Genomic DNA, 25,140 nt, shown 5'->3' with positions numbered 1-25,140 from the left:
ATCACCATTAAGTATTTTATGTAAGAAGCAAAGACTCTGCACGCATCGTCTGTCACGAAGAGACAGCATTTTGAAATGCAGAAGCCTTTGAACATATGGTTGTCTATGCGAGAACTCATTTGAATGGAAGGCAAGATGCCTAGTGAAGTTACGCTGAATACTCTCAACACGTTGAGAATGAATAGTATAAATGGGATTCCACACAATACAAGCATATTCCAATTGACTACGCACAAAAGCATTGTACAGCAAGATCTTGGTAGTCACGGAAAATCCTATAATAATAATATAATATAATATTTGAGACAATTCCAATGGATGAACCGTAATAGGCCCTATTGATTCAATCTTACAACGTTTCTTAATGCAACAATCTCCTCATGACCTTTCCAGTCGAATTTTTAGGTATGGCATCAATAAAAACTACTTCCTTTAATTTTTTAAATGGAGCAACTTTTCCGCTGACATGTTCCATTATTTCCTTCTCGCTTACATTAAACCCTTTATTTAATACTACAAAAGCTTTAGGTTTTTCCCCTGTTTTCTCATCTGGTATTCCAATTACTGCTACATCAAATACTGCTGGGTGCTCCTTGATAACGTTTTCCAATTCAGCTGGAGGAACTTGGTAAGCGTTAACCTGTAACGAAAATTTCTGTGAGTAGTTTTTGTAATATGCCTATCATTTTAATTCACAGATATACTAAATTTACTCTCCACATCTTCCACAATTTTTATTACAATGTAAAACACAAATTAAAATAACAAAAGTGTGTAGGTAGTACGTATATGTACAAGGGACAACGTAATTTTTTATGTTATAGGTAAACTGATAGGCAAATGGGGCACCTGGTGGTTAGTGGTCACCACGGACATTGGCGCCAAAAATATTAACCATTCCTTACATTGTCAATGCGCCATCAACTTTAGGAACTACGATGTAAAAGTGCGCACTACACTAGTGTCGCGCACTTTTACATTTAAAGTAACATTGCTGTAATATTCGAAGTTGTGACATTACACGCACATGTAATGCTCGTTTATGAGCTCTTCTGTTTCTGTTTTGTCTAATTGTTCTAACTTCAAGTAGTAATAAAATGTTGGTGCTATTCATTTACACCTTATCACAATTTAACCCAATAAACGCATTCTGTATAGATATGTCCTACTTTGAATCGAACATGTTCAATTCAAATCCAAAATCGACCATGTGTATCACTGAGAACGCAAACTATTTATTTTTCAATAAAGCGATTCTATTTATATTTATATATCGATGAAATGCCTTAATGTAATGTAGAATATGCTCGTAATATTTTATTAAAATCACATCTATTATTATTTTGTGCTTCACTAAAAGCAGATGTAATATTTTTACGCAACATTCTTTATTATATTTTCCAGTTCGTCGTGATATATGTATTAATATAATTCGATATTATTTATTCTGTACGTTAAAACCGTAAATATATCTTTATCATATTTCAACAGGAAAAGTTTACTACGTTCTTATCTCTTACCATATTTGTTTTACCAAAGTCTTATTGAATATATTTTCTAACTACTTATGTTCCACGGATTCCCATTGTCAAATTTGATTCTTTCATAGCATAATTATTTCGATGATTGATCAGTCCTAACCGATTTTGGTCTCCAAGTTCGTGGGAAATATGATGGTGTTTGCACAGATGCACTCTCTATTTTCGCTCAGACAAATAATCTCACTGCAAATAATCTTACGGCAAACTTATATGACTGCAGATAATTCATGTGTAAAATCGTACACACAGGTTAATTCGTACGTACTTTTCGAAGCACTATAGGCGTTCCATCTGACAATTTCGAAACTTCGGAATTATTGGCGACAAGGTATATACTTCAATTGCTTATGCGAAAAAACAAGAAATGTTGTCAACATTTTTCGTTTGTCAGTCAGACTGCCGTGGTCATCGTCGTTCATTATAAAATCTCATCTTCTCCCTCGTTTTAGAACTGAATTAATCTCAGAATAATTAGTGAGTAATTCATACCAGACAATAATTACCTTTATAATTTCCTTTAATCTATCCGCTATAACTACAGAACCATCTTCTTTAATCTTCACCAAATCACCAGTTCTCAACCACTCCTTTTCCACAAAAGCTTTTTCATTTGCTTCTGGATTATTCTTGTAACCTCTTGTTATATTTGGTCCTTTGATTAACAATTCACCAAGCTGTAAATCAATATTAATTTATTATACGTAACTAAAAACTACAGTCAGTAACAGCGCCTTATTGTTTTGCAAAACTAAAGCTAAGTTATAGTACTAAAATTCAGTAATTATGATTTTTGTTTATTGGTTGGAGAACGATCATACGGGCCACCTGATGGTAAGTGGTCACCACCGAGAAATATTAACCATTCCTTACATCGCCAATGTGTGGAACTAAGATGTTATATCACTTGTGTCTGTAGTTAAACTGGCTCACTCATCCGGAACACAACAATACTGAGTACTGTTGTTTGGCGGTAGAATATCTGATAAGTGGGTGATACCTACCACCTGCCTACTGATAAGATTATATAGAAAATTAATAAAAAGCAGCAATGTGGAAAACTTTAAAAGAGCTGTTGTTCTTCTATACTCAGAGGAGTAGTTAATAGAGATTAACATTTGGTTTCCTGCTTTTGTAAAATGGTAAAATATGTTTATTGTTATATATTATGAATAAAACAAAATTTAAATATTATAACATTACTATTAATATACTAAACTACTAATTAATGAACCGTATCTCCCTAAAATATAAAGTTTTTGATAGTATGAAGTATGTTCGTCAAATGGGAAATGAATCGATTACCTAATTCATATTACAACATATTACCTCATTTGGACCCAAGTTTTTCAATTGATCATCGACGACCCTGAGTTCACAGTTTGATATTGCGAAACCAACAGAGGAATAATCCTTGAAGTTTGAAGGTGGCGCTAGAGTCATTGATGACGTCTCTGTTAATCCATAAACATGGCTGAATTGTATGTCATGCTAAAATAAAAATATTTTTCAATATAACAATTACATTAAATATTTTTTTATGATTTCGGTAGGCGGACTAGCAATTGATGGCTACTGGTTATCATCGCTCATAAACAATGGCGCTGTAAGAAATATTAACCATTCACTTAACAACGCCTTTTACATCGCCATGAAAACTAAGTCGCTATGTCCCTCGTGACTGTAAATTAATTGGTTCACTCACTCTTCAAACCGGAACACTAAAATATTGAGTACTGCTGTTTGGTGGTAAAATATCTGATGAGTGTGTCTACCCAGACGGACTTGCACAAAGGCACCAAGATAATAGAGAAAATCAAAAAGTATCGAAGTGCATAATTTTTAAAAAGCTGTGCAAATAAGTCAGTTAAATAAATATCGTTATGTAACAGTCGACCTAATCAGAGAAATATTGGTACAATAGACAATAAGATTCACGAGGTAGCCCTGTGATTAGATCAAGTGTTATAATTTATTTCGTGCTCATCGATATAGGAAAACATCGTGAGGAGACCTGCGTGTCGGATGAGAAACTGTCAATGTGTGTTCACTCACGAAAGCAACAATAAAATAGCTCTAAAATTTTTCTCTTTAGTGTGTGTACATTAGTCATCTCAACCACATATCTTGCGAGCAAGGGAATCACGTATACTAATCCATGCCGATAGTTTAGCGTAACAAGACAAACACACATAAATAAAATTATATAAAATATGTAGCCTGTAAAGGTGGCATTTGTTTATATTATCGTTTTTTATTATTAATATAACCGAATGAGATAATATTATTTTATGTTCTAATAATTATTGACATCAACATTTAAATCAAACTTGTGATAATTTGGCCTAAATAAATTGATGAAATGTCATGTGACAAAATATTAAGTCGTAGGTCACGTCATAACTTTATTCTTATTTTCCGCAAAGCGCCTGTGTAAAAATCAGAGCAATATATTATATCTAAATAAAATTGTATCATAAAATATTAAATAGGGTGTTAATTTAATAAATGAAGTAATTGATTAAATTAATTCAAACATTATTGCAATTAAGAAATCATTTAAACCATACCAGAAAATAGTCCGAAAATAGTTAGTAACATAATTACTGAATATTCCCAAAAGTGTTTTTTTTATTTAATTGATAGGCGGACGAACAAACGGGTCACTGGCGCTGTAAGTAATATTTACCACTATTACCATTTCTTACACCGCCAATGCGCCACCAACCTTGGGAACTAAGATGTTATATATCCCTTTTGCTTGTAGTTACACTGACTCGCCTACCCTTCAAACCCAACAATACTGAGTACTGCTGTCAGGTGGAAGAATATCTGATAAGTGCGTGGTACCTACCTTGATAGATTTCACAGAGTCCTATCACAGAGTAAACACCTTTTTTTGGTATTCATTGGATGTGTAATATATTAAATTTAGACCCGATTAACAGTAAAGGATTATAAGAATTTATGAGATTCTGAGAAATATCAGAAACTAGGAATTCTTCAGACGCGCTCTTTGATATAGAAGAGAGTATGTAAAAGATTCATACCCAGAACAGATTATGGAAGAAAGAGTTATGATACATACGCAAGTTCTCACTATTTCGTCGAAAATTATTATGATAGGAATATGTCTTGAAGCCATTATTATATAAGTACAATCTAGAGGTTAATACTTTATCTTTAACCTTTTTTATTATGATAATAATGTAACTTCAAACCAGACAGAGACAAAAACTTTACTGTTTGTTACTTGTATAAATCACAATAAAGTCCTATTGGGTTCAGACCTAGAAGAGAGGAGGTTAGATAGTGCGTAAGAAGAAGAGGTGAATAAGCTTGATCAGTAAAAAACATTGTATGGAATCGTAGGTACATACAATGTATTTCTTTGTCTGGATAAAATTCTTATAAAGTACCTGCGTCATCATGTATTAAATTCATCTCCACCTCCATCTTCACACAATGCAACGATACCGTGGTATCCATAATGAGATAATAAAGATACGTACAAAAAAAGTTTACTCACATTCACTTTGTTTAGAAATTGCTCGATATCAGCCATTGGAGTTGGTGAAGCGCCCACAATAACATTTTTTAACTTCGTAAAATGTTTGGTATTCACTTTAGGATCCTTCGCCAGAAAGAGAACTAGAATAATGATTTGACGTTATAATAGCTCCATTAGTTGTAAAGTATATATATATATATATTAATGTATATTAATGTAAATTAATATCTGGCTTATTTTTGAAACAATTTGATTACTATTACTATTACGATATTTGAAACTATATTTTTGAAACGATTAAGAATCGGTCTCAATATGAATTAGATCCCTTACTTGTTGGTGGAACCAATGACCAATGATCCTTAAGGGTCAAATTCCAATTGACCCTTAAGGAATTACAAGCCTCCAAAGAGTTAAACAGACAACTTCTTCAAGAGCGTGAGGACAGTGAAGAAGAGATTAAAAAAATTGTGAAAAAAAACACTGAACTCAAAAGTGAGCTAGCTAAGTTGAATGAACATTGTTTAGATGTTGTTAGCCAGCGGGACAATCTTCTTGAGATTGTGACCTCATTTAAAGAGTGTAGCAATGAACATGAAAGAGCTTTGAGTCGCATTTCAGAACTGGAAGTAAGTCTTACTAATGCCCGAAAATTAGAAATAGAACTAGAACAAATTAAAACAATCCAGAAATGTGATGCGACTGAAAGGTTGTATCATGAGTTAGTTACACATGCCTCTGACTCCAATACCACCTTGCAGGAGTCTGAAGCTAATCACACCTATATGAATTCACATAAAAAGATAAAAAAATACATAAAATTAAATAAATTCATTAAAAAAACAAAAAAAATAATTAGTAATACTTATAAATATCAATATGTATACAAAATGAGAAAAGACCGGTCACATTTAATTAATAAAGTAAAATCATGTAATAATAAGTTGCAAAATAATAAATTGATATATGACAATAACATTGAACATCTGCAACTAGAAATTTCTAGCCTCCAGAGATCTTTAGAATTTGTGAATATAAAATATGACTTGGCTCAAAAACAGATAGAGGAACATATACATGCAGCCAACAATCTTCTTGAGCTATGCACCTCTAACTTGGAAAAATTTGAATCGTTATCAAAGGAATCCATGTGTAACTGTTTGCATACTCAAGAAGATGAGTTGGCCTCTGCTAACACTAATATTAACACAGTGTCCCAACCTCTCAAGTTGAGTCAATGTTCACCAGGGTTCCACAACCACAATAAACTGGGGTTAGAAATAAATATAAATAAAAATGTTAAAAATGTTATAGTAGTATCTGACAAGTTAGGTCAGGGCTTTGGCTCAATACTAAAAAATGAGATAAAAAATGTAGTCAATACATGCTCACCCGGGGCAACCTATCAGTACCAAATAAATAAGATAAGTTCTATGCATCTGGATTCCAATAATATAGTTGTATTAATGCATGGAGACAGCTTGTCTCTGAACAAAAATAATCTAATTAAGGATATAAAATTATTATGTGAAATTCAAAATCAAAAGAAATGCAAATTTATAATTAGTACATTTCCATATTCACATACCTTGACAGATGCACAGAATTTACATATTTATGACTTAAATGTATCTTTATACAATTTGACCCGACATTGTAGCAATGATTTTATGTTATTTGACATTAATAAATTCATATATAGATTTAAGTTGACAGAGGGTACTATGTACCTACCAATAAAATCGAGAAGACAAATTGGTAACCTAATAGCTTACAATATCAATAATTATTTTATGCCAAATGTTACCAAGGATCATATGCATAATAAAAATAACAATTTAATTTATATTAACACTGATAAAAGTAATTTAAATTGAATTTTAAGACAAAAGAGATAGTCTCTGGCTCAAGTATTATTAATACTAATATTAATTTACCTAATAGTAATTTAACCTTGGATAAATTCCTAAATCTTAAAATTAGAAATAATCAAAACAATAATAATAGTAAACTTGTAAACCTGGCGCACCAAAACATTCAAGGAATGACAGGAAAAGATTTAGAAATTGAGTTATTCATAAACAGTAATGCCATTGATATTTTATGTATAACAGAACATTGGCTTGTAAATTATCAGTTTATGTTTAACTTTAGTGGTCACCAGATGGCTAGTATGTTCAATAGAAAAAAAGCTATACGTGGTGGCTCATTAATACTTATTAACAAAAATCTAAAATTTAAAGAACGTAAGGATGTTGTGAGCCTTTCTATTGAGCAGACTATTGAAATAGCCTGTGCAGAGCTTGAGCATGTCATTGTTGTATGCGTATACAGACCTCCTAGCGGGTTATATGAAGCATTTGAGAAAATATTGGAAAGTGCATTATTGAAATTATCTGGATCAAGTAAATATATTTTTATTTGTGGTGACTTCAACATAAATTTATTAGAAAACTGTAGCACAAGTATTAGATTCAGATCATTATTATATTCATATAACCTCATTAACTTATTCTTAGAGCCAACTAGAATCACTGAATCCACTGGAACATGTATTGACAACATATTTACCAACTGTGTACCTAATCATAAATGTATTATAAATATGTTAAGTTCTGATCATTGTGGACAGTTGGCTTCATTTAATTCGCAAATAAATAACAATGCTAAGGATTTAAAACAGACATTTGTTCCAATCAATTTGTATCGAATTGAGAAGTTCAGAAGTAATATCATGGCAAAGCTCTCATATTTACAATTAAATGATAATTCTAATGAGCTTTATAACAATTTTTTTAAATTAATTAAAACAGAATTTAATGCCATATTTACTTCCAAGACAGTCTATTCTAGGAATTTTCTTAAATTTAATGATTGGGCGACTGTCGGAATTCACAAGAGTAGGCAGAGGTTGTATGAACTTTATAGTGAAAGATCATACAACCGGTCTTTTTCATTTATCAGTTATGTTAGTGCCTACTCTAAACTATTCAAACGTGTATGTCATACAGCTAAATCATTGCATATAAAAAAAAAAATTATTGAGGCACCTGATAAAATTAAAATGACATGGAAAATTATTAATTGTGAAACTGGAAGAGTCAAAAATAACATCTCCGACTTTAGCTTATCTATTGACAACAATTTATTTTCCTCAGATCGGGATGTTGCAACTGTTTTTGAAAATTTTTTTGCTGACATTCCATTTTCGACAACTAACTCATTAAATTCCTCTCCTACCGTTGCTGAATCATTATTAAAAAACCATGTGGAAGAATGTAATATTAGCTTTAAATTTAATACAGTAAGTGTAAGTGATGTAATAAGTTCCTTCAGATCACTAGATATTAAGAAAACGGCCGATCTGTGGGGGATCTCTGTCAAGGTAGTCAATTCAATAATTGATGTAATCGCACCCTACCTTGTCACTATATTTAATAAATGTGTCCTTAGTGGCGTGTTTCCTGACCTCATGAAACATAGTAGAGTATTACCAATATTTAAATCAGGTAGTACATCAGACCCCAACAACTATAGGCCCATCTCTGTACTACCAACTCTTAGCAAGATCTTTGAAAAGTTGTTACTAAATCAAATGCTAGTACATTTTAACAATAACAAGTTGCTACACAAGAAACAATTTGGATTTACAAGGGGTCGCTCGACAACTGACGCTGGTGTTGAGCTCGTTAAAAATATTTACAGGGCCTGGGAGGAGTCACAGGATGCCTTAGGGATATTTTGTGATTTATCTAAGGCCTTTGATTGTGTGCAACACGAAACTTTGGTCAGGAAGCTACGTCATTATGGAATTAGGGACACTGCACTCAGTCTTCTGATTTCGTATCTGAGCAATCGCATTCAGAGGGTTGATGTAAATGGAAAGAGATCTCCCGGGTCTCCAGTTACTGTGGGGGTCCCTCAAGGATCAATTCTTGGACCATTTCTCTTCCTTGTTTATATAAATGACCTGCCACATCTCCTAGGTGATAAACTCGAGATAGTATTGTTTGCTGATGATACTTCTTTAATTTTTAAAATAAAAAGACGTCTTTCAATATATGACGATGTGAACAATACTCTCTCTGAAATAGTAAATTGGTTTAGTGTTAATAATTTAATGTTAAATAGTAAAAAGACTAAATGTATTAAATTCACTACTCCCAATGTAAGATGTGTCAAAACGAGTGTACGTTTAAACGGGGAAGCATTAGATGTTTTAGAATCAACAGAGTTCCTTGGTATGACAATAGACTCTAAGCTCCAATGGGGCCCCCATATAAATAAATTGGCGAATAGACTTAGCTCTGCAGCCTATGCGGTAAAAAAAATTAGACTTTTGACTGATGTGGATACGGCACGCCTTGTGTACTTCAGTTATTTCCATAGTATAATGTCGTATGGCATCCTACTCTGGGGTAATGCAGCTGACATTAATACTATTTTTGTACTGCAGAAGAGGGCTATTCGTGCAATTTATAACCTGGTCCCAAAAGATTCGTTAAGAGGTAAATTTAAAGAAATTAAAATAATGACTGTCGCTTCTCAATTTGTTTTTGATAATGTTATGTATGTACGCAAAAACATAAATGATTTTCCCAGAAATTGTGACGTACATTCTATTAACACTAGGAACAAGAATAAACTTGTTACTCCAAGTACCCGATTACACAGGGTTAGTAACTCTTTTTTGGGGCAATGTATACGTTTTTACAACAGGATCCCAGAAAACGTTCAAAATTATTCAATTATAAAATTCAAAAGAGTCGTTAAAGAGCGTTTGTGTGCTAAAGGATATTACAACACTAATGACTTTTTAGTTGACTGCACACCTTGGGAATGAAATGATCGCCTCCAGGCTGTTTTAAACAACTAATATATACTTATCATTGTACCTACATGGAAAATGGTTAAAAAAAATGAAAAAAAATATATCCCGCTGAGTTTCTTTCGCCGGTTCTTCTCAGGTCCGAGGTGCTAAATTCCGAACCGGTGGTAGATTTTTGACAATCAATAAGCAAGTGCAAATACTTCTATATTGAATAAAGATTTTTGACTTTGACTTTGACTTTGACTAACGTAGTAAAATCGTATTTTTTCAATGTCTTTACAAACATATCCGACTGGAATTTTGGTAAGGTCACCAATTTCAATCCAACTGATAGTTTGTGTATCATAACTGCACACAGACCGTAAGCATGAAACATCGGTAAATACGCCAGAGTCGTGTCTTGATTTGAGTCTGAAAATTGGAAACAAAACGGTTAGTTAGTTTCGTACAAAAAAATTTCTTATTATATCTGAACACTCACTCTGTTCGAGTGAACTAAACTGAAAACTGTTCACTTGACATAAAGCTAATAGCGTGGCTTTGCCATTCATTCAGTGTAGTCGCGTACGGAGCGGAGCTAATAGTTCGACTGGACTGGACTTAAATACTAATTCAAAATACTGTTTAATGTGCTGTTGGACTTAGGCCGCTTTTCGTTATTAAGGGAAGGCTCAGTTATTCTCGCAACTCCAATACGATGCGAAATAAATAATACATATAGTTTGATCAGTATAAGTGGATACTTTATCCGATCTAATTAAAAAAATAAAATACTCACCAGTTGTATCAGTGAACATATTTATTTCATTTGAATTAATTTGTTCACAGTTCGCAACAATATTTCGATGCGTTAATTCTACGCCTTTAGGGAGACCAGTAGTGCCGCTCGAATATAAAAGTAATGATACATCATCCACGCTATATTTGACTTCTTTCAAAATATTTAAATCAGTGTTATTATCTTCAATAAATTCTTTAAAAGACACAGTGTCTGCTGGTCGAGACTCATCGATGTCGATGACGACTACTGGTATATTTAATTTACATTTGTTTAAGTAATTTCTATTCTATCTTTTATTATTGGTTCGGTGTCTCGAACAGCAACGACTACTTTCGGATCTGATATTAGGATTTGCCTTTCAATTTCATCTGGAAAGAAAATAGTTGAAGGAGAAAATGCTTGTAGATTGATTTTTACATTAGCCTGAAATCGCTACTAAACTATAACTTATTTCAATTACAATGAATTATAAAGAAAAATAAAAACTTAGGCATTAAATTGATATTATTGGTTGAAATCTTAAATATCTATGGTATTAAAATTGATTCGCAATTGCCTTCTTAATGTTAATTTTCGGCGAAATTGTTATCGGAACTTTGGAAATATTCTTGAAAATATAAGTAGTTAAGTAAATAATGCCCCGCAACACTAAAACCTCCTTTACTTTTCAGATAAAACATTTGGTGTTTATTCAAGCACGCTGCTCTAATGAGTTTAGTAGATATCGGTAATATACCAAATAAGTAATAAGTAGTAAAATTATCTATGTCGAAAACTCATTGTGTATTATATAAAACCTGAGCACCCCCTGTTAGGGAAACCCTCACCGATGATGGTCAAGTCTTGGACTGTCAGTGAGCCCCTAAAGGTCTCTTAAAAAACTTTTATTGAGAAGATCACCAGAACACTGCTTACATGTGGGCGTGTTATGCTTAAAATGAAGACACTAGATATAATATCTAAGTAGTTGATTTGATGACATTTTTAAGCGTACGCTTTCCCAAAAAAAATTAAGCACATCCTTACTCTTTGTAAGCGTTACAATTGAAATAGTAACAATGGGTGATACTCGGCTCTTGGTAAGTACTATTAATATCTTATACCTAACTAATAATATAATCTCGATGTTTAAGCTTACGTGCAGTGTAAACAGGATTTAATGTTGTAACTAAACCACCGGCAGTTAATGTTCCAAGCACTACAATAGGATATTCGGGTATATTTGGTAGCATTACTGCAACTGCGTCGCCATCTTGAATTTTAATTTTTTTCCGCAGATTCGCACCAAATGCACGGGATTGGCGGTATAGCTGTTGGTAGGTGTACCGTCTATCAGTTATTCCACAAATCTGTAAAAAGTCGAACTTATGAAGAAACTAAAAACAAAATGGCCGTCACAAAACTCGGTAGATATAGAACATCACATTTGATCAGTTATAATTTAATTTATAATTAAAGAAAATTAATAAACAATATATTTATTATTTTACCCCCAAAGTACTTTTCTATAAGATGTGCGTATGGTATATTGTACTATTTACCTTAAGAACTAGATTTTAGTGGTATTACTTAATACAATCCCATCTTCAGTATCATCTTCTCATCAATTTACTACTCAGCCACAGCCATGGAATGGGATAATAGTTTTCATATTATGGGATAACAGCTCTCATTGTTGGCGACGCAATATTGGTGTACTGAACGATTTGTATAAGATACATTACCAATAACTATGACCGATCTAAAACTCGTCTATCTTCCTGTACTTTATAAAAAACGATAGAGAACTTTATCCGGACCACCGAATTTCGGGTTATGGTATTTATATTTTATAAACGTGCATATAAAAAAAATGTTCTTTTTAATTTTTAAATCGTTTTATAAAACACCTAAGATTATAAAACAAAAGGGTATATAAAGATAGAGCGCGCTACCGGGAATTTGCGTTGACTTTTGACATCCGAACACTCAATTATCCGAACGCTGACTTAGTTTATCCGAACGCTTAATTATTGGAAAGTTGCCGCTCGTCGACGAGTTGGCCGTTTGTCGATTAAAAATTGACGATTTTATTAAAAAATAATATAAATATAGCATTTCAGTTTTGTAGATGTTTTATATTACAACTGTATATTACAAATTTACTACTGTTCTTATGTGAAAAGGTGTTGTTTTTGTTTAATCTTGTCTCAAAGTCAACCAACATTTCGATTATACGAACTTTTTAGTTTCCGAACTATTCGGATAATCGAAGTTCTACTGCAGTTAAAATAATTAAAATTCCAGATATATTTAAAAAAAACCATAGACATTAGCGCTGTATGTAATTTTAACCATTTCTTACATAGCCAATTCGTTAATAACTTTGAAAACATTAATAAAATAAAATAATTTATTAGTATTTTTAAATACTGATTTTTTATTCTGAACCAACCGGAAAAACGGACTAGACTTCTACGCGTGTTGATGTGTTTCATCAATGTGGAATATATGATGTTTATTTTTTAAGTAATTTAATATCTGATTGCGATTCTGTAAGAATCCATTTCGTATCTCACTGTCATTCACTGCACAACCAACTTACGATAATACGCTATTTTGATACATGCATCCTATAAATATTATACCTAATTACTTATTATAACCAATGTCGCGTATCACATCCTTTACATACATTTCACGCTCGTGTTATTCGGTGAGTTTCGAGTTTCATCTTACAGAATAGGTATAACTGTTGTCAAAAATTTTCACTTCTTAATTCAAACATATCAGTCTTCGACCACGTCTGTTTTTATTACTTTGACTAACTTTGTACTGCTATTATAAATAATATCCAGATAAAGTGATTCATACATTCATTGTATAGACAATTTAGTAATTACATATTATATCATACGTTATAGCTATTTAATCACTTTGACTGTAACATGTATAATAAAATGTAATATTTAACAAGAATTTTCGATTTGATGATGTAAGGGATACGTATTACTTACAGCGTCTATGGATGGTGTCGTCTAAACAACATATGGCTGACTTGCTAGACTACCTACCTATTTTGCATTTAGAAAATTGGTTCAAAATTAACATTATTAACGAAAATCAAATTACTTACAACTGCCGTTTTGTTCGACCATCTATCCAAATTCTGCCACATGTATTCAGAGATCGGCATATCTGGTATGACCACGTCTTTATACGGTGACTGTACGACCTTACCCATCGTCCACAGATGTTTCATCCTTCCATTTATCGAGAAGATCTTTTCAAAGCCCCGGCCCTTACTTCCAATCTTAAACATTGTTTAATTTTAACAAAAGTGTACCGTTTTATTTAAATTCACCGTATCGTTTTAAAGGCAACGTTATTGCTTGTGACTGTTTATTGTAGCGACTCAATTCTAATGGATTCCGATAAAGAGTGACTAGTTTACATCTTTATTTTATTAACGAAAACTATAAAGTGTTTATGACACTCTCGAAATAGCGTTACACAATGACTATTTTGTAATCTGTATAATAAACGTATTATATAAATAGTCAGTAGTTTAAAAACTAATTACGATACGATGTTAAGCTTCAGGTTGATTTATTTGTTTAATTTTTCTTTTAAATAAATTAATACGATGTTTTATATTGATGGTATGTTATATACCTATAAAATAATGGTTTTATCTTTTTGTGCGTAGGTCACGTGATAACTACTGAACGTATCGGTATAGACTATGACCAATTGACGCGGAATTTTCCCTAGTTTTTTTAATTATTTTATATAGATAGCCGTACTGGTAAATGGGTAAGTTGTCACATCTGCCCATAGACAATAGTACTATAAAATCCCTGTGCAGAAATGGAAAATAAGGGTAACAGAAATTTCCTAAGACTTAGCGTGGAGGGAGTCGCAACAGTCTCTCGCCAATTTGCCAATGTACTCCATCTTCGCCTTAGCAATGATGTTTTTGAAGGAGGGGCAGAATTGTATTTTGAATGCGCTACTATTTACATCACGAGACACAGATGCGTTAGCCCAGGCTAGATATTCCTGCTTGCAGAGTGACACCGCTTTGCAAAAGCGATCAAACCGGGTCTGTGACTTGCCACCGATGGGCACGGCAGAATACGGAATGAACAGTTTCATATTATCTTGAAGTACCACATCGGCGAGGGAGTCAGCAGCATCGTTCGGATCTTCCGGCAAGTAATCTACGCTAATAAAGTAGTATGACGTTTGGCTAGTGTCAATCGCAGCTGTCACACACACACTAAGAAATAAAGTTAGTAAATAGTGACTTAGTAGTGCAAAAGTCTATCTAGATATTATAAATAATCTTACGTTATTCTCTATAAAATTTGTCCGTCAAAATGCATTAAAAATCTATAACACTCCGCGTTTTCGCAAACTAATTCTTTTAGCTCATATTAACATAATTATTTCCGACTATGTAAATAGTTTAGATTTTGTATACTATCACTGAAAATATTAAATTTTCTAAATCGGCACACTTCAATCTATAAACAAGTTCTACGACATTCATACACACCCTATTTCTTATATGCCTATGCTAACGCTATGTTGTAGGGTTTTTGAACTGTTATCTAATGATTTCAGCTGGCCTTTTTAACTTATCCCCAAGTGGGACAGTTCTCCTTACATCTCCATAATCACATACGACTTTATATCAGTTTTACTGTTTTAATCCGAAATCGCACCAATATATTTTTCCTATAAAAAAGGGGACTATCTTTAAAATGAAAAAGTAATTAACTTTTAGAATTAATTCTATAATTAATGAATAGATAATATTTTACGGCCCTCAACGGCTTCAAGTTAGTACTTTTTTTAATGAACTCCGTTTTTAATCGAATGTTAATTCAGTAAAATGAACTGCGCCCTCTCATATTAACTAAATCAAACTCTTTGTATTTCATTTTGTTTTTATTCGATAACACTACCAAACCATCGACATCTTCATTAATATATTATGATTATTATATAAAAAAATATAAAATAGTTTTCATCTTCTTACCAACAGTTAATATAATATAAAATATTTGTACAAAAATATTTGATTTTCGAGTATAAAAATAGAATATTATTTACAATCATAATGATTTATTTAATTTAAATATCGGATCAATGACGTATAACAATAATAATGCATCATATTGTTAATATTAATGACGTTTTCCATCATCGATGTAATAATTATGGCTGTTACAATCACTTAAAATTAAAAGGAAAAAAGGATTAAATTCAGCGAAACGGTAACCATTATATATAATAATTAATAACTTAACCATTTTTTCATTATATTATCTATTCAGACACAGACTTAATAGTGAACTATTAAGTCTGTGTCTGAATACAATACCTTTTTCTCCTCTGTATAATTCAGTTTAAGTATTCTCGGTAAAAAAAAAGAGCCGAAAAAAGTCACGCAACATGCGTTATATCACTAGTTATAATAAATGATTATATTTTTCACGTGTGCAACATTGCTAAATCATATTATCAGGCGTTAAACTCGTACACGAAATATATTTTTAAATGTTTCTAGGACATTGATTGAACTTAATTAAAAGTCATACAGATAAAAAAGCGATTGAACTGCAAGAGTTGAAATATTTAAAGCGAAAAAAAATATTTACATAGAAATTACATCCATTTGCTGAAATCACTAATATCATACAATTTACTCTCATACTTATCTATAACAATAACCTTAAAAAATAATTAAAATAATGCTAACAATATTTGGACTTTAAATCCTTTCTTAAAATTTTTCCAGCCGCACTTCTCGGTATACTGTCCAGGACGGAAATATCGTCTATCCTCTTGTAAGCCGCAACTCTTTCAGCGACAAAACTACACAAATCTTTGGGACTAGCGCTAAAGCCAGGCTTTAAAGCGACAAACGCTTTAGGAGTCTCTCCTTTTGTCGCATGTGGTACACCAATTACAGCTGCATCGCTTACTGCTGGATGATCACGTAGAACTGCTTCCAATTCAGCTGGAGGTACTTGAAAACCTTTTACCTGTAGAAAATATAACATTCTTCTATATACCATTATAAAACTTAGATTTAATTGTATAAAGTAAAGATTAATAGCCTGCCAATGTCAAATTTTGGATAAAATTTGAAACTTATACCATAATCCTGCTCCGATACATACGAAAACAAATTAAGCACAAAAAAACTCTGCTTCAAGCCTTACTTGGTTTTTATGCACCGTTTTTTTATATACATAACAAATCGAATATCGGTGTGTGATGTGTGTCATGCGTCTCTGTTGTTTACCATAAAACTGACAGGGCAAGTCCTAGTTGCGTCCTGCTCGCACGTTTTATGTTAATTACCATAAGCGAGCGTAATAAGTAATTCATTTCTGTTTATATAAAAGCTTATAATATTATAACAGATTAGTTTATTATTATTAGCATGCAATCAATCGTACCTTAATCAATTCTTTTAGTCGATCGCAAATCTTGATTATCCCATCGTCATCAACGGTTGCTAAATCACCAGTCCTGAACCAACCGTCATTTGTAAGCACATTGGCATTTGCTTCAGAATTGTTTCTATAACCTCTCATCACTTGCGGTCCTCTTACTAACAGTTCTCCTGTCTAAAAGACAACTTGCAACTTTACTAAAACTATATATAGTTACATATAAACTATTGATTGAACAAGGATCATAATTATATGTCGGTATTTCACGTGAAGCAACCTACCAAAAAAGTCATGTTTCTGATTTTAGTTATTATGGTGCAGAAGCGCAACGCTAGTCCCTTGCGCGCCAATTGTGCTTAGCTTGCGAAGTTTTATTAATTGTTTGAATATTTTTCTGTATCTATGATAAGTCGTGACGTAGTCACTACTACTATATAATAAATGCTTCTCTTAAAAAAAATAACACTATAAAACTTGGGTGTGTGTGTATGTGTTGTAAAAGGATATTGAAAACAAACCTCATTTGGTCCTAAGTTTTTCAAATCACTATCAACAATCCTTATATCTGTATTAGGGACTGGATGACCGACAGCATTATAATCGTATAGAGTTGTCGGTGACATGGCTACCACTGGTGCCGTCTCCGTGAGCCCGTAGCCTTGACCAAAACGTATTTTCCGCTAAAAGTATAAAACAAAACAAAAAATCATTAGATATACTTTGGATTGGAGTCTTAGCGAGTGCTAAGTTAAAAAATAAACCTATGTTCTAAATTTTAGCATTCTAGAATCCACGTGACGTGCGTTAATAATCAGAATAAACCAATTCCAAAATTTAGATGCTGATATATCATAGGTATTTAGTCTTTGATGTAAAAATATAATTTACATATTATGTAATGAAAACATAATTATCTCGGAGCACTAACCTGAACTTTACTGAGAAATCTTTCTGCGTCAGTGGCAACTATTGGTGCTGCTCCATTTATAACATGCTCCAAATACTGGTACACCTTAGCCGACGCCATAGGATGTTGCGTCATTAATATTACTGTTAAAATAAATAATAACCTTACTTATGTTATAAGAATGAATGGTTGCGTGTCGAAATAAATACATTTCTTCATTATTTATTGTTATTTTTAATATATTCATAAGTTTTAATTTTTAGTACGTATTGTGCTAACGATTCAGTTTTATAAATCCCATACAATTAAATAGTATGAAATAAGTCTGGAAAAATACCAGCTAAATTTGATATTGTACTGTATGAAATGTCGAACATTCTAGAAGTAATTAAAAGTTTATAAAAGACAGTAGCTTACTCAAATAGCAGAACTAAAAATAAAATAAAAAATGGCCTTGAACGGGATTTAAATGAAATAATCTATGGTATTCATTATCCATGAAAAATATGTTGATTTGAGTCAGAACTGGGCTGCATGTCAGTCACCTCCTCGTGACGCACCCTAGGCAACGGGGCCGGCTTGAGCGTGCTCGTCGGCCACGGCGAAGACTGACGCAGAGGATGCCGCGGGTCGCTCCTGGTACTTCTCCGACCAGCGGAGTGGACTGTGTGAGCGGCCTCGTTGGCAAGAAAGGGCTCGTTATGAGCGTCGGAGGTGTGGTCATGTACCGGTGGTCAGCAGCGGAACCAGTCAGCCTATCTAACGCAGGACGTCAGCCCTTGGCGACCCGTCCCGGTATTTAAGTGAAATAGTTTTGTATACAATAATATAGCAGAGCTATTAAAAAAACCATGAAGTATGTAGATATACGGTTTGCTTATCTTTGCTCCTCATGCCATATAATATAGACTAGAAAACTTACTTAAGGGTGGCGCAAGAAACAGGACATTAACTTTGAATTTCTCAATAGCTTGAAGATAAACTTCCGGCTGAAACTTGTCTAATGTCACCAATTTGACGCCTTGTGCCATCTCGTGAAAACCAACAACTACTGAACCATAAATGTGGAAGAACGGTAATATAGCCATCGCTACATCTTGGTGAGTCGCTGGAAATAAATAATACTGTGTTAATAAAATTTTGGAACAATTACATATCATTTAATGAAACGCTTTCAATTTGCAGATAATCCTTTGATTGAATTTGATGAGATGGATACCAACAATGGATCAACAGTTTTACGTGCTTTCCGTAACAAGGGATTGTAACTTCCTAACTTCTGGCTGTTAATGAAATTTCCATAACAGCGGAAAACGTTTACTTATTATTAATTTCGGATATTGATACCTCTGAAACCACAGATTTTAGACAATAGTCTAGTCGACGCTTATAGTAATAATGATAAAAAAATATACAGAAATAATTGATTAAATATTAAACTTAATTCACCTGTGGTCTCTTCATTGCAAGTTATTGCTGGATCACTGATTTGTTGACAGTTCGCTATTATATTCCGATGTGTCAATTCAACACCTTTCGGCAGTCCTGTGGTGCCGCTTGAATATGGTAAAAAGCATAAATCATTAGCAGTTCTCCTTACTTTTTTTAAACACGACTTGTCTACGTGTATATCCTCGCTCAGTTCATTAAATGCGACTGTCCCCTCAGGGATCGGATCTCCGTTTGTCTTTACAACAATTATAGGAATGTTTACTTTGGCTAACTTTATTGCTTCTCTGACGACGTTCACTTTGTCCGGTAATGTTACTATCATTTTTGAATCGGACATTAGTAACTGACGTTGGATTTCATCTGCAAATGTTCCAAAATGGCTTATTGTAACTAGTGTTCGCACAGTTCGAAATTCGAATTTGTAAAACAGAGGGAAAAAATAAATTGAACTGAATACTTATAGCGAGATAGTACCACATCTGATTGACATCGCAAATAAAATTTTACTAGCCCGAACCGGGATTTAAGTTCGAGTGTTTTTAATCTACTTTAGGAAGGCAGAAGATCGGACTATATATGACCAGTACTAACACTGTAATAAATATCTACGCCTTCTCTTATAATTAATCTCTTATAATTAAGTGTCCTCAATTTCTGGCTTTTTATTCCTTGTGGCCATTTGGCCTGTTCACCCCTACCGGTATATAAATGATTTCACTTACGCGCTGTATAAATGGGATTGATGGTAGTAACTACACCACCAGCTGCCATCACACCCAACATAATTAAAGGGAAATCGGGAACATTTGGTAACATCACCGTGATAACATCACCATCCCGTATTTTAAACTTCTGTCGAAGATTTGCTGCGAAAGCATTCGATAAATTAAAGGCTTGCTCGTATGTGTACCCTCGGCCGGTACGTGCACAAACCTAAAAAAAAACTTAAAGTGAATAATATTTATCGTTAATTTAAAATGACGATACAAATTTACGAACGGAGTCGGTGCGATAAACTAGTATATAATTTAAATAAGTACACAAGGTTAAACAAAATCATTACATTGCTTCCGTAGTTAAGTAAAATCATTGTTTTTTAATAATTAATCTTATATTTTACTAACTCTTTGTTTCCATAAACAAATTAAATAATTAACTCACGGTTATGTTTTTGTTTCTGTATTAAATACGCTTTATTTTATGAATGTTCTATTTCTCTTTTTATATAATTATATTGTATTTTTTAATATTAAATAATAATTTACGTCATTCGATGCACAGGATTATAGACTTACCGTCAAAGTCCTTTCCGGCCATTTTTCCAAATTCAGCCATACATAATCGTACAATGTATAATTTGGTATATCAACACTGGCGTATGGTGATTTGATTATTCCTTCCTTCGTCCATAGACTGTTTTTTCTCACACTAACACTGGCGAATTTTGAACCATTTTGCAATACATTTAAGGTTCTATTTGCAGTTCTCAATAGCTTCGAAGCCATTGCTTTCTCTGTAATGAAAAATATGTAATAAATGACAAGGCTTGTATTATAAAACTGGCATAATTATACGTTATCTTTTTATTATTTATGATAAAGATAATCTATCCGATAAAAACAAATTAAAAAAAAATGTAAAGTTAGATGATATCTGTAAAAATAATTACTCAAGACAATGAATATAAATTATTACATAACACTAATTTAATAAACACTTCTAGGAATAATACCACAACTACGAGTAAGTGTGCATTTTTAATAATAGGATCTGGTTGCGTCCAAATTGAAAAACAAAAAAAAAATGGCTCGAAAAAAAAAAAAACATCAAATCTTCTGAAAATTACAAAACTACAACAAATAGGTAATTGTATTTGTAGGTCATATTAATTGCAGTAACATCAAATAACAACCTGGTTTTCAATGTTGTTATGTTTCATATTATAAATAAATATTATTGTAGGTCCAAACACTACGACAGGCCTTAATTCGCTACCCAATTGAAACTCTATTTATATGAGGCGTATTTTTATTATTGATTCAAAAGAAAACGCAGGACAATTGGTAACATGGTAACTTATAACAAATTGATAGTTTATCGCAATCGAAACGTAATCGTTGCCGTTCGGGCCTAAACCTATTCTATACTCTATTCCAACCATAACAGGAAAAAAGCCAAATAAAAAACATTTGACAGCAAATTGACGCGATAACATTGGCCGAGAGCTTGATTAATCTATGATATTCACTATGGACTTGTAAAAAATGGCGTTTTGAACCTCGACGAAACTGTTATCGGAATTTTGGAAGTAAAATTAAAGCGGAAATAAGAAGTTAATTGTAATAGTAGTACTGTATTGTATTATAAATAAATATATTTTAATATAAAATTCTTAGTAATGCACAATGAGTTAGCAAATCGCATGAAATATATAAATCTGAGGTTTGTTTATCTTTTTTCCTACTTACATTAGAAATTGGAATAGGCTATGGTTTAATTAAGCCGACTGTGAAATTTCGTTCTAATCGCTTCAAACGTTATCAATTGAAACATAATTAACGTAGATTCATGAACTAAGACAATCATTAGGTGGTGATATTGTCAAAGATTAAAGTTCAATATTACTGGATTAATGACTTTATAGATACCCTAGATCATGATGCCCTGTAGGTCGCCTTCCTAGCTTCTCGTCTTCGTGACGATTGAATGCGCGATGCCGTTAAATATATATAAACACATGTATTTCACATGTTCATCAATTATAAAAGACAATACAACCGTGTATGTGTAATGTTATATCACCTTGTTAATTTGAATTTGAATTTTTATCTCTGGTTGACATTTATGATGGTAATCAATTTTTATGCTATCTGCTGGCTGACTACAAACACTCCTTTGTTTTATTATATTCATAAATATATTTGATTAAAAAAAAAACAAACAAGATGAAGATACTAAGGAAATATGAATTCATTAATAATACCGTCTTGTGTGAATGTTAATTTAAAAATCACTGGAATTATTTCCACAAGCAAATCGAGTGAAATACGTAAACCTAAGGTTTGTTTATCTTTATTCCTTCTTTGATTGGAATAGGCTATATGCTTACTTAGGGTATCATCCCTACCTGTACAATCGACCGGCCGGCTTCGCACAGAGTGTTTACGCGGGAATCTTCTTAATATTTCAGCTAAGTTTCCTTATAACTCGGAATCAAATCGGACTTCGTGGTGATCTATTGGTGAAAACCTTAGGTATAAAAAATCCATTTGGTATCTTTGGCTAGCTTTTTTTACATTATCTAGTGATACGTGCACCTAAACGAAGAGCGAAGGAGATTGCCCATAAGAGATAGTCATGGCGCTCGCCATCACGGCATACGAGTCGGTATTAACCCCAAAACGACAATAAATGTTTCACAACGAAAATTGCCGCGAAAACAATAGCTACGTGACAAGAATAATAATCTACCTTTGAACTGCTGTTGGAAACACTTATAGAGCAAATTAGTAGTCGCTTCACATGACTAAAGGTTAAATTAAACTTGTCATTTTAACTGTTCACTATGGTAAAAGCATTTCAGTCTAGATAATGTTTTCAGTTGTTCAGTCTAGATAATACTAAATAAATAGTAAATAGTATAAAAATAATAATAATAAATAGTATAAGTGTAGCTACAAAAATCTGAATATTCTCATAGAAATATCTTAGTAAAGTCTTAATCGATGACGTTATTAAAAGAGGGAAGAGCTTGGTATACTCAATAAAGTAACAAAACAATAACCTGAGATTATACATATAGATAAAAAAACATAAGACGTCGATTTCGTGCTTTACACGCCTATATCAACAAAAAACAATAATAATAGAGAGCTGAGATATCACTTGCGCGAGAAAGAGATGGCAATAATGGTCACTGTTACTTAGTTACATAACAGTGATAATTACTTTCAGCCATATTCAATTATTCATAAATCAAATAGGTACGCTATTATTACTTGAAGTTCTTTTCGTTTTTCGGAATATTATGTATTCCGAAGAACTTCAGTACCGTTAACGAGTAAGGTAATAGTTTATTTATTTTATGTTTAAAATTACACAGTGTAGTTCGAATGAGAGAAAAAAGTTTCCCATGTCCGATTTGTTCATGGAAAGTTAAATCTATGAATAACTTAACTTTGAGAGTTATGGGATCTTTAGTTATTCATTGTGTATGGAATAGGTTTTTTTTTTTTATAATATCTTTTTTCATGATAAATTATGGTCCAACAATACAAGGGTAAACAGTACATTTAAAGATCAGTTATCAATAAAGCGATTTTTTTTTCTCGAAGAAAGGCAACTTGTGGCCTTTCAATACCGAATTAATGTTTTTTATTTGTTCCATTCAGATAAACATTTTAAAGTCAGCAGTTTATCAGCTTAATAAAATATTAACTTATTTTTTTAATTATTAGGTACGAAGTTGTGTAACTATTATGTGTCTTGGATTTAATATTATTGGGCCTTGACTGACTTCAAGCCGGGTTTTGGATACATTAAAAAAAAAAAAAATTAAAACCTTCGCGCTTTTTTTCTGTTTTTAATTTTTATATCAAAACAGTCTCATCAACTCACGAGTAACTTTCACACCACAGCACCCAAACTAGTTCACGAGCCACAAGAATGTTAGGAATCAATAAAAACTTGAAATTGAATATTTTAATTTAAAAAAAATAATTAAGAAATGTTTTGGACGATTGACAACCTCACAAACCTTTTTTTAATTCGGCAAAAATACACTAACGACTATAATTACTTTAAAAACTTATATTATAGTTAAAAACAAGTTAATCGTTTTCGCAAAATATTGTTTGACCATGATTATTGTCAGTGTTTATCAGTGTTTTATTTTTATCCTAGGTAATTTATGCGAAATTAAACTTTATTTTTATTACGATACATTTCAAATTCGATTGCGGCAGTTCAAAACGTCAACTGAGTTGAGCGTTTACAAATAAAACGAACACAACAATGATTTTCTTTCGCTAGTAAAAACTTGTTATGCTTACCTTATTTTAATACGGTACGTATATTTTAAGTGGAAATTAAAAACAAATCACTGCTTACACAAATAAAGAAGTTACGCACTTATTAACACTGTACAAGTAGTCTTATTCGCTTAACGAACTTCACATTACTAAAACCACTGAATGAATGTATGTAGTCGGTATGTTTTCCATGTTTGTTTGACTCGACTCGACAGTCGACAGTCCACGCTCACCGGCTCGAATAGAGATGAGCGCATTGACGTGATTCATTCGATTAATTATTAACGTATATATAAAAAAATCTGAATTATACCAAGTGAATTTAAGTAAACGATCAAATTAATTGTATGACGTTACAAAAAAATTAAAATAACAATTTAACCATAATTTAAATAAATAGTTAATTCATAACAAAACACTTCATAAAACGTGTTAATCTTTACAATAATGTAATATACTTACATAAAGTAAGAATAGGTCAATAAGTTAATTGAGCTTACATTTAATAAGTACAAATATTTGAGTCACCCCTATATCAGTACATTAAAATCGAATTTTAAAAAAAAGATCGATTTTTAAGTCGCCCATCACTATTTCAGAATGCTCGTGTCCGAAATACATAATAATGCCAATATGAA

The 25,140-nt window shown here is 32.4% G+C and overlaps 1 protein-coding gene and 1 pseudogene across 3 annotated transcripts; both read right to left on the bottom strand.

Moving 5' to 3' along the window:
• Positions 1–361: 361 nt before the first annotated feature.
• Positions 362–13,929, bottom strand: LOC125069005 (annotated as a pseudogene).
• Positions 13,930–15,794: 1,865 nt separating this feature from the next.
• LOC125068835 (4-coumarate--CoA ligase 1-like) lies at positions 15,795–24,708 on the bottom strand. 3 transcript variants are annotated; one of them, XM_047678167.1, is made up of 10 exons: positions 24,524–24,708; positions 22,600–22,707; positions 20,768–20,985; positions 20,195–20,405; positions 19,470–19,832; positions 18,943–19,128; positions 18,042–18,163; positions 17,632–17,793; positions 17,117–17,287; positions 15,795–16,696 (listed from the first exon to the last, which is right to left on the bottom strand). In XM_047678167.1, the coding sequence occupies exons 3-10, from the start codon at positions 20,975–20,977 to the stop codon at positions 16,406–16,408; spliced, it is 1,716 nt and encodes a 571-aa protein (XP_047534123.1). In that variant the 5' UTR covers positions 20,978–20,985; positions 22,600–22,707; positions 24,524–24,708; the 3' UTR covers positions 15,795–16,405. The 3 variants fall into 3 exon arrangements, with proteins under 3 accessions (XP_047534123.1, XP_047534122.1, XP_047534124.1); XM_047678166.1 differs by lacking the exon at positions 22,600–22,707; XM_047678168.1 differs by lacking the exons at positions 22,600–22,707; positions 24,524–24,708 and having other exon boundaries at positions 20,195–20,338; positions 20,768–20,897.
• Between the last annotated feature and the right edge of the window lie 432 nt (positions 24,709–25,140).

Source organism: Vanessa atalanta, chromosome 14, assembly GCF_905147765.1.
Source record: "Vanessa atalanta chromosome 14, ilVanAtal1.2, whole genome shotgun sequence".
Classification (NCBI taxonomy): domain Eukaryota; kingdom Metazoa; phylum Arthropoda; class Insecta; order Lepidoptera; family Nymphalidae; genus Vanessa; species Vanessa atalanta.
Note: the sequence above shows the minus strand (reverse complement) of the source record. Positions and strands in the feature narration are given on the sequence as shown.